Genomic DNA, 11,218 nt, shown 5'->3' with positions numbered 1-11,218 from the left:
GGTTCAGCTTATCAGAGTAAAAATCCACTGAAGAATGTTGCAATAGATAAGAAAGAATGAATAAACATACTTCACCAGAAACACCATCCTTCAATTCTTACACAGCAACCTGCCTTTGCTATGACAAATGGAAAGTTCTATTACAATTCTAACAAAAATATAGCATATATACAGTTCTCTGCACATACATTTTACGAATGTTTCCTTTTATTTCAGAACTTCGTACAAAACATACAAAAAGGTTGGCACATTATGTAAGGTATCTGCAGTAAACAACGATCATTGTCACTTTTCTTCCACAGAAGTCTAAACTCTGGAGTTTGTTTCTTTGTTGTTTGTTTATTTTTTCTTTACTGTGTTTAATTCTTGATAGAGCATAGGCAAGGTAAAAAGAATGTCTTAAAACCTTTCTTTTTAATGAGTAGTGGACTGCTTCTTCAAATGCAGCCACAGCTCTAATGCTTTTGCCTGCTGCCTGGAGTGTAGTGTTAAAATCAGGAGTTCTGGTAGTATTTATTAAATGAAAAGTTTGAGAGTCATCTAAAATTTGAACTTGTATTTATGTTCTGCATGTGATTAAAATGAGATGTACAAAATATGCCTTTGTGCTGTATAAGCTTTGGCATAAATTTCATACTTAAAGCTAATGAAAAACTACATCTAATTTCTAACTTACATCTTTTGAAATACTTCTAACATCACTAAATAAATGAGTATTTTATTAGCAGAGAAAAAGCAGTACAAACTATAATGCTGTTATAAACTATAACCTGGAAACTGTTTAAAAAGTGATGGATTCATCTGAGAAATAAGTGTCACATTTTTAGATCAGTTTAATAAAATTGATGACTGTATGTATAACAAAGGATGTTGATTAAGTGACCCAATGGAATTTGTGTAATATTTGGTGAAGAAGCAGTGCATGGTAACATGTCTAAATTGGCACCAGTTATAGAGAACATACTTATTTTATTCCATTAAATTGACAAATATTAAGGGAATTTAGCTTCTCTCAAGATTTTATATGGAAAAGAATGAAAAAAGAACAGGTGATGCTCCGTAATATGAAGGTTGTTTTAAATGGTGCAGGGTTTATTTTTTTTCTGTATCCAGTTTATTGGGGTTTACTTGTTTTGCGGTGCATGTTCTCCTTAGAACTAAGATTCAGAGAGCTGAGGAACACTGATTTAAACCAATTTATGTAACATAAACGTATGTTACAAACATATGTTTTGATGCTTATTTGCTAACCCATTCTTATATTACTGGTGACTGGGTTACCCTATTGTCTGAGAAACAATTGTGTGAAGTGTTAGTAAATGCAGTTGTATCAATCACAAGAATTGACAATGTATATTCAGCATTAGAAATTAATTTCAGAAATACATTTTCTGCCACAAAATATTACTTCCAGAGAGCACTTATTTGTCTGTGGGTTATGTAGCATTTTTTGAAAACAGTTTCTGTAGGACTTGGAGAAGCTTAAAAGTGATGAGTAAAGTATTTTCTTCTTGCCATGCAGTCCTAGTTTCACAGGAAAAGAAGCAGTATCCCCCTTGTAGCTAAGTCAGTAAGTGATTCACAGTGAAACTGGTAAATCAAGAGGACTGTTTTTCTTGCCTTCGTGTCAGTTGTTGTTTTCTGTTGGAAGCCTGACACTCTTACACTTCAACTCATCCAGTGTTTTCCAGTGTTTGTAATTATTAGCCAAGTGTTGCATCAAAACAGGCAGATGTGCAAATGCTGAAATGAACAGGAGATACAGTTTTACTGTTTGTACAGAATGGGCAGAACAGCCCAACCTTGTCTGAAATTGGCTGTTTTCTCTTTAAAGCAAATCCCTTTCTTAATGTATGATGTTTTTTATTAAATAATGCTAACATAACATGCAACCACCGTAGTCATAGTTTCTGCTGCTTAGAGGAAATACATTGTTAAAAAAAATAGTAAGAGGAAGGAAGCCATTTTTTTTTAAGCTGTTACTCCTTCCTTCTTTACATAGATTTTCTGGTAAGTGCTCATATTCTTTAAAGCTTGGTGGTTTGTGCTGTGAAATGTGCTTCAGCAGCATCATTGCATAGATCCTATGCTGTACTACTTATTTACAGGTATTGTCCCTGATAAAAAAAATAGACTGATTGCCAGTTTGAGATTGGTCATTTTAGTCTGTAGAAATCTCTGCCTCAAAGCAAGGAAGAAAAAAGCAGAAGTACTTACCATCCCATGCATCGAACATATCTGTTATAAAATAATCAATGAAGGAAATTTGAGACTTGGGGATGCTGCAGCTGTTTCTATCAAATACTGGCATAACAACAGGCAGGCCCTGTCTCTTCTCTTCATCAGTCTAAGAAAACAAAACTCCAGTTAGCCCCTAGAGCTTTGCTGGTTTTCATGCTGGAGTAGCAAAGGCCAGAGGATTAGATGAATTGCAGCAGGGGGTTTGAGACAAACCTTAGAATGTCTGAGGTGAGCTGCCTGAGTTTCCTGTCCTTTCTTCTGAACCAGGGACTGTAATAAACATCTCTTCCCTTTCACAGGTACCCTTTTACTTAGTGCTGCAACTGCCCTTAGCTTGGGTGAGACATTACGCTCTAATCTGGTGATCAGGGCATACCAACTGGGAATGGAAAATGGGCTTACAAAGTCCTTTAGCAGAGGACAGGTTTGAACTCTCCTTTTTGCACTTCTCTAGTGGCTGTTCCAAGCCAATTGTCTTCTAAGTAAGAGGGATGTTGCTGTTGCTACTTTCTCTGCTTGTGTCGGGTGATAAGATGAAGAGTACTAAAGGTATGCCTTTTAAATCTGTGTCCACTACTGGAAGAGGGCTGGTTTTGTTGCACTCAGTATAGTGGAGGAATCACCTCAATAATCTTAGAATTTAATTAATAAACCTCAAAACATTTAAAGTAGTATAGGCAGCACCTTATGCTGAAGTTGGCAGGAAAGCACTACTCACAAATAATAGATGAGAAGAGCAGAACAGTTCTTAGCACCTCACATTGCTGCATGCAGGCAAGTGCCTATGACTGGCAATTTAAAGCTAACTCATGATAACCTTGACTGCTAGAAAGAGAGAACATCAGTGATCCTTATTTTACCTACAAAGTGGTCAAATTTATCCACTGTGATTAAAATGAAATTCAGGCATGTCACAAACAGTAACCATCATTTTCTTTCAGTCATAGCCATCACATGTATGATCCGAATTTGGATGATAGGCACAGCCACTTTTTCTCTAGCCATAGCTGCTGATTTCCACACTGTTAGTAGCAAATAAAAGCTAAGAATCCAGGTTTTTCAAGTAAAGAACTAGAAGAGTGTTTTGATGCCAGGAAGCTGGTACATTTGCATTAAAAAAAACGAAAGGAAAAAATTAGATAAACGAAAGAAAGGAAATTGAGTTTCCAGTTCTGTCTGGAGAGACTCTCATGTGATGAGCATTTACACTGCTGACATGCCTGCAGCACTGGCCTGCACATTGCCTGCCTCCTGTGGCAAAAGTTCAGGTGCCATCTTAGAAGAGAAAGGGACAGCCTGATGAATCAGTTGAGGGCTTTGTTGGGCATGGATCTTCATGCTCTCTTCAGGGAAGGTATTAGGACTAGGAGCTAGAATTTCAGCCAGTTAAGCCGACTATGGTTACTCAAATAATTTTGTTTGGCTAGATGGAGAAAGCTGAAAGTGTAAAAACCTTTTTTCCACTATTCTGAACTACAAGCTTCATGGTAAGCTAACTAGCTAACTTTGACTGGGATGACTTCTGCATCAAAATGAGTGTCCAGTTCTGACTGGGGATAAGAAGCATGTGTCTGGGCTCTGTGTTGAATACAAGGCACCCCCCCTGTGGAACAGCAGACCAGCTGGCTTGCACTTTCTTACATAACATAATAATGATTATAAATATATAATTATAAATATAATAATTATAAATATACATACCTGTGCAAAATACTCTTCTGAAATCCTTCCTGCCCATTCGACACATAGCTCTAAGGGCCGACATGGATTTGCTACATCTGCACATTTTATCATCATGCGTTTGATCAGTGTCTGGTTATCTGGAAAATTTTTCGGATTTGCTGTATATTCACAGTCGCTGCCTTCGGTCTGTAAAAGAGAGTCAGTGACAGGGGCTGGTGGCCAGCAGCCTTGCTACTAGGAGTGAGGACACTGTTATCAGCTCCACTGCAATTAGGCGGTAAATCTAATTTATGTCAGGCACCTAGCCTGACACCTAATTTCATGCAGAGCACCAGGAATCTGGAGAAGAAAATTATGTCTGAGAACTTCAGCCTTGCTAAGTTACTAATGATATCCCCGTTACATATGAGATGGTTGTGCAGATTCTCAGAATTAATAGCAAAGTTTGTGAAATAAAGGAGTCAACAGGCACTTTATCAGCTATGGTGAGTTACCCTCCACTGCATCCCAGCCTTGCTTTCTTGGAACAGGTGCAGGATAGGGGATGCAACCTGCTAACCATCCTCACTGCTGAGAGTTGAAATCTGGGATTGGTGATGGTCAGGGGCTGCTTTAGGTGAGTTTCTAGAGTTTGGTGTTCATTCCTAGATGAGAAAACTGAGGCAGGCATGGTGGTGAAACAGCTTGCACTGTTTCCTTTACAGGCAGAAGAGCAGGTCTGTGCCATTCAGTTCTGGTATGTTTGCAAACAAAGCTACTTTCTTTGTGCAGACTTTGAACCCTTGGCCTGGAATACTTTTTGCTTCTTGTTACCAGCTAGGATGAAGTCTCAAATACTCTCTGAGATTAACAGTAGGAAGATGCAAGAGTGGCAGACTGACTTCAGGAAGTCTCAGCTTGCTAGGCTAAGCACCAAACTGCTTACTGATGGCTCTGGAGAGCAGGTGGAGGGGACAGAGTGGTTGTTTCAAGTCTTCTGTGGCATCGTCCTCTGGGTCTTGAACAGTGTAGAAGGATACAGGTATATTATCTTTCTTATTGAGTAATAAAAAGCCTCCACCTCAGCTCATGATAGCATTAACACTATTCTGAAAATTATATATTTGTGAAATTATGGCCGCCCTTCACTGCTAATTTCAACTCTTGAATCAAAAATTGAACATAAATACTTTTTACCACCATGGCTAAATTAATGTCTTTGTGGTTTATGGGGAGATATTTTGCAGTGACTTTTGCCAATTCAGGCATTAATCTTCTTACTTTATGGTTAGCAGTTAATTTTTTTTCAGCATGGATAGCCCAGCAAAGAGCTGCCAGATTAACCCTGCTCCTTAGCTGCTGTTCAAGATGAAAAATAAGAAGAGTCTGTGCTAAGAATAAGGAACAGAACAACCTAATACTGGGAAAAAAACACCAGGTTTGTAATACAAGTGGCTCTGTACTCCACTTTTATTGCTCTTCTTGTACAGTTTAAAATAGCTTCTGCTACAAAGTGGTGAGATGAAGGAGAGGGAGTCAAAGAAAACATTTTCTATAGGTTAGAAAAGCTGATTCCTCTAGAATCCATGGAGAGCTTTTAAAAGCTCTTCAGGAGATGATGGAACAAAATGCTTTAATGGGGTAGAAGTGAGATTCCTAGAAATGTGTTCAAAGCTTGGAAACATAATGGTTCCAGTAAGGCTGGTGAATCTAAATCCTATAGGCCAATGTGGGGATGCCAGAAAACTACAGATTTTTTTAAAAGGTGGAGATAAAGAAAACATTACAGAAAAACACTTGGGCCGTCAGAGGGAGAAATGAGGGACTGTGAGAAGCCACATTTTCCAGTGACACCTCAGGGCTTTTTGAGAAATGGGTGGAGCAAGCTGCTACCTGGTCCACATGTAAGCACAGAGAAACCTGAGAGCAAAGAACACCTCATAACCTACTGATGTGGGTCGTCCTTTCCTCTGAGCTGCAATCTGAGTGGGATCCTCACTGTCCTGGCTTAACCTGGGCCATGAGGGCAAACTGGTGAAGCACAGCTCCAGGTGATGTGCTGGGAACACAGGGCACTAACAGTGATAGGGCCCCAGAGGTGCCCAAACCACTGTCCCCCCTTGTGCTGTGGGACTTTGGGCACTGAAGATGATGAGGATAATTCAGAGCCAGTGCCACATCCAGTGAGCCCTCCAGAGCCTTATCACTAAGCTGTGATAAGGTGGTCTTTGCTCAGTTGACCCCGTCAGTCTGAGCACTCAACCTTGAAAGGCAATAATACAAGGTAAAGAGGGGCCTGAGAAACATGGAAGCATTTTATGAAATATGCCCTTGCTGGTGATAGAGCAATAAATTTTGTAACTGGGAGGAATAACATCCCAGACATCTCTTAGAACAATCAGGAATAGGGATGGCATGGGGGGGGGGTCTCAGGAAGCAATGGAGTTATTCCTCATAGTTCGAAACCTCCAGATTACATAGAAACAAAATTGCCAGGGTGGGTTCCTCAGTTCCAGCCTAGGCTTAGGCAAATCACACTGTTTGGGGTCAGGACCACAAGTGCTGGCCTGGCTCCATGCACAGAATCTTGCAAGTAGAAAAGCACCCACTTGCATGCTTGGGAACACCAGATGGCTTTGAAACAAAGGCTTATAAAATTAAGTGTTTAAATGTGCTAAGGGCAGAGCCACACAGAGAAAACATGAAATGGAAGTATTTTTTCACATTGTGAGGTATGTGGTCACAAATCCAGCTGTGTGAATTGGGCATTATCACAGGACATAATAATATAATGTGAATGAAAATTATACTTAAATTTATCTGATAAGAAATACAATGGAACTTCTGAAGGTGTAAAGTCCTGCAAGCACTTACGTGCGAGCCAGTGTCCTCAGATGCCATTGGCTTGTTGATGCTGTTCACAAACTTGTTCACATGCTCAAAGTGCTTCGTCATCTCTGTTGCCAAAACCATATCGATAATGGCTTGGCGCAACGACCGGTAGTGGTTTCTAGGGAAGAAAAATAGTTCCTGCTCACAAGCCTGACAGAAATCTCTTCTTTCCTTGTTCCTGCCCAGATGGTGCTGCAAAATACTGTTTGAGGATTCATCCATGAGCTGGCCCCTTCAGAGTTATGAAAGGTTCATGGTTGGAATAATGGGCCAGATCATGCCTTTCTGGGTTCCTCTTCCTCTGAATTTCTGTATTGCCTTTTCCCAGTTATATTTACCAAATGAGAACCAATCCCTGAAGTCAATAAAAATTTACCATTCAATTTCATAATGTTGTAACACTAAGACGTCTTCTCCAGGAATGGCAACAACACATTTCCATCTCACTCTGTGTTAGCCTGGAAATCACATCCCAGATTTTTCAAAAAACAAGTGTTATGGGGAGTAGATAAATTAATAACCTGTTTGGGATCAGGCCCTTTCCCTTTCAGACCCCTTCTCTCCCTGCAACAGCGAGGGCAATGCAGTGGGAACTCTCAGGCTACATATATTTCCAACAGGAGGGTACCTTCAACTCTCAGAGATTCAGCTCCCTCCACTACCACCCCTTTCCATCCCACGTGAATGCAGCAGTGCCAGCAACCACCGCACTATGTGCAGATAAAGAATGCAGCATCTGGCTGCTTGGGTGGAAATGAGTGGCTTGAAAATATAATTTCTAAGCTCCCACAAGGAAAAGGGTGTGGGTCAAGGTGCACCCGTTAGGCTGCCAACAAGATCATACCACTGCAATCCATAGAAGATTATCAGACATCTCTATATGCTGCCAAAGAAAACAAATTGGATGTCAGTGGGGTGAAATTAAAGCCTTTGTAAAAATCATACCTACATAGGTTCCTGGCAGAAGTTAACTATTAATGTCTTTATTCAAATAATATTCTCTGCTTTAGAAGGTAGGCCCTCAATCTGCCCCAAACTAAAATCCACAAATAAGCAATCCACAGATACACACTCCCTGTCTCCATCAGACTCACCTATCAATGTTCTTGAAAATGTTGCATTTGCTGTCCTTAGTTGTAAGTTGAAATGCCAGTGCTGTGTGATGACTCTCTAACACAGCTGTGTCATTGTAGAGGACAGCTAATTCACTGCCTGCATTGCAAAGGAAAGAATTGGTCCTTCCAGGGTGGTCTACGTCGTGAATGGTGGCAGCTATTAATGCAGCCACCTCATCTAGATGGTCAAGACTTCCCTGGAGGAAAAAGAAAAACTTTGATGTGACACAAAAATTGCAGTAAATAAATTCCAATCATTTTCAGGTACTCACAAACATGGAAATGTAAGCTTGAGTGCAGGAATTAGACCTCCTTACAATTTTTTTCCACTTATTCCACAGACTTCAGAGGAACTCTGTGGGCCTGAATATACTTTAGGGTCAGAGTGACTTTAGGAAGCCAGGACCATTATTTAAGTAAACAACTGGCTTTTGAATGACAGACTTAAAATGGTAAACACACCAAAATGCTAGCCCAAAGGACTCCAAGGTGATGGCTATACTGAATTGCAGAAAACAACTCTACAACTTGGGAAGTTCTAGAGAGGGTTATGTTTATTCAGCACTGGGCACACGAGGGGATGATTCCTCCAGAATCCGTGCGCACGAATCTCACAATCAGGCTTTTGTTACATGCACTGAAGTTTTACATATTCATTAGATTTCACAATATGCCTTTACATATGCATCACCTACTCCTGCCTTGAATTCAAATGAGCCCCAAGAGGTCATTTTCAGAATCTCCTCCCTCCTGCGATTGCCTCGTGTCTCCTGGTGGGGATCGTGGGGATGAAGTAAAACTGAAGCAGTGTCTTTCTCTGGGTAAATTTTCCCCTCTCCTTCTCTGGGCAAGTGCATTTCTTCAGTCTTCAGCCAAGCCAACAGTGTGTTCCGTTCCTTGTCTCAAGGTTGCTATAGTTATCAGTTTAGCACATATATTTCCCTTTTAAGGTGATGGCTACCTAAACAATTTCTTAGCTTCTGTTAAACAAGCATCCTGTGTTGGCTTCTATCAGGTCAACGTGACCCCTAGACAATTACTAGCAGGCATTTTATATTAACCCTTACATCAATACCTTAACTCTCTCCTTCCCAAGAAAGAAGGCAGTGGCATGCAGGACGTCTGCCGCGTGTGTGGAGTTGTGGTACGAGTTGGAGGAGTGGTAGTTGGCTTCAATCACCTGCAGCCACGCTCGCAGCGTCGCTTCCGAGCAGTTCAAAAACTCAGAGACCCCAAACCGGGCAAAGACTTTTAAACCCAAATACACCAATGGCCTGAAAAGCAATAGAAAAAAACCAACAAACAAACCACTGTAAAATAGAAATTTTTGGCATTCTAAAGAGAGATGGTTTTGAAAAGAAATCACCAAGACCTTAAAAATAAAGGGTGGGGGGAAATGTTAAAATTTTTAAAATTGCACATCAATAACCTATCAAAAGCCTGAACAAGGTTACAAGTTATTACATGTACAATTCTTTCAGATGTTATTTTAATGTCTTTTGTAGAAATGGTGCAGTTCCACTAGACTTTCATCAGTTCTTGTAGCTTCATAAAAAATTCTTAAAAGCTCAGGTGTTTTAGTGCTTTTAATACCTATCAATCAACCAAAAATAATGTTGTTTTGTTTTGTTTTCTGAGCAGAAAAAGCAGAGTTTGTACATGACATGGGTATATCCTAAAAGCTAAAAATCCCTAAGATAAAAAATGCCACATGTTTAGTGTTTCAAATAGTCCTGTGACTTCAGGAGGTTCAGATTTTTACTTCTTGACTATTTGAAGTTGATGATATGCAAAGCATATTGATGCTTCTCAGAGCAGTTTTTATCATCAGTTTACTATTTCATGTCAAGCAAGGCATGGCTGGAGGCACACACACCCCTCATCATCAAGAGTGTTTTTGTGGGAACCCAGGGAAAGGAGTCCAGTACCTTTTATTTGTAACAGCTTCCAACTCAAAAATATTGAAGTCCCAACTTTCTTCATTATCCAGGACCTGTGCAATACAGGGGGGCACATCATTGATAGAGTTTGGCACTGAAAGGTGACTCTGGATCAGGTTCGTATCTGTTGAAACAGAATTTGGGAATTAGAACATTTCTGAATTTTTCTCCCCCCCTACATGCAGAATTTCATCTAGAAAACAACATTTTCATTTCCAAGAAAAAAACAATTTTCCATAAGGAAAAGGTCAACAAAAGCCTATAATAGAGATAGTTTATATTACTGCAGATGACTTACACAGAAATAAAGAAACAAAAAAGATCGGTGAACATTTCTTTTGGTGAATTTTTTTCCTAGTCTTACTTTCTACATTTTGAAAAGAATTATTTTAAATATTTGAATGTGCTTCAGCTCCAAAATGGAGGCGTACTAGTGCTTGTTCTTCAGTCAGCCATTTCCAAAGACATATATCCCACTGCAAATTAGCTTGGATCTCTATGTCACTAGCATCTAAAAAAGAAGTCATGGACACGTGCTAAGAGAAGTTTAAAATGGTGGCTTACTCTTAGAAAAGGCAGACTCATTTCCTGACAGTCTTCTCAAACCATCCTGAAAAAGCAAATTTATCACAAGTTTTAATCAGGGTATCCATTCATCATTAAATGCAAATACACTTAATGCACTTTCTTTTTAGTTACTTTTCCTGGGTAATAAAATCACTGTTCCTATAGTAGCAATACAAGAACCACTCTCGTTTTAAGATCTGTTGAAACAGACATGAGAGGATCCAAGGAACACCAGTATGACAGCTCCAGAAAGGAGATAATTATTAACTGTACAAGGGCAATATGCCCTCCTTCACCCTTTCATTGGTACCTGCAGGTTTTATAATTCAAATTAAACCCTAACATTTCTTTTTAGTATTCTTTATATTACTTTGACAAGGACTGTCTCAGTGTTAAAACAAGAGGTAAGGCATGAAGAAATCTAGGAGGCTGGTTTCTGGTGGACAGTTGCTTCTGCTAGAGGAACAAAGTCAGAACTTGAATGAAGTAACCTCACTCTTACACTGGACCATCTATAGAGCAATCTCCTTAGTCCCATCTAAGCTCCCAGGATTTCTAAAATGTAACCCCCTGAGACAAATCAGATTGGATAATACAGTTTCTAGAGGCAACCTTATGTATTCACTATCTATGTGCATTCACTGACGTGTAAGTATGAGAGCACCCAATGGACTCAGAAGTGTCCATATCTCACTACATCTTGGTGCCTACTCTTAGTAGAAAGGCCAAAATAGTTCAGTGCAATGGTGATAAGTTCTAAGTTCCCTTCACATTCTTTGTGAAAATTTTAGCACAGCAGAG

The 11,218-nt window shown here is 39.7% G+C and overlaps 1 protein-coding gene across 3 annotated transcripts in view; it reads right to left on the bottom strand.

Annotated features, from left to right (window-relative positions):
• Window positions 1-185: 185 nt before the first annotated feature.
• Window positions 186-11,218, bottom strand: part of PDE8B (phosphodiesterase 8B) — a 66,635-nt gene continuing 55,602 nt past the window's right edge. For all 3 annotated transcript variants that reach the window (XM_071731967.1, XM_071731965.1, XM_071731964.1), the window contains exons 15-22: window positions 10,415-10,460; window positions 9,839-9,974; window positions 8,986-9,184; window positions 7,890-8,107; window positions 6,778-6,913; window positions 3,943-4,110; window positions 2,218-2,347; window positions 186-1,743 (exon numbers count right to left, since the gene is read on the bottom strand). In XM_071731967.1, the coding sequence (XP_071588068.1) occupies window positions 1,628-1,743; window positions 2,218-2,347; window positions 3,943-4,110; window positions 6,778-6,913; window positions 7,890-8,107; window positions 8,986-9,184; window positions 9,839-9,974; window positions 10,415-10,460 (1,149 nt within the window). In that variant the 3' untranslated portion in view covers window positions 186-1,627. The remainder of the gene's footprint in view (window positions 1,744-2,217; window positions 2,348-3,942; window positions 4,111-6,777; window positions 6,914-7,889; window positions 8,108-8,985; window positions 9,185-9,838; window positions 9,975-10,414; window positions 10,461-11,218) is intronic.

Source organism: Heliangelus exortis, chromosome Z (genome assembly GCF_036169615.1).
Source record: "Heliangelus exortis chromosome Z, bHelExo1.hap1, whole genome shotgun sequence".
In the NCBI taxonomy this organism is placed as follows: Eukaryota; Metazoa; Chordata; class Aves; order Apodiformes; family Trochilidae; genus Heliangelus; species Heliangelus exortis.
Note: the sequence above shows the minus strand (reverse complement) of the source record. Positions and strands in the feature narration are given on the sequence as shown.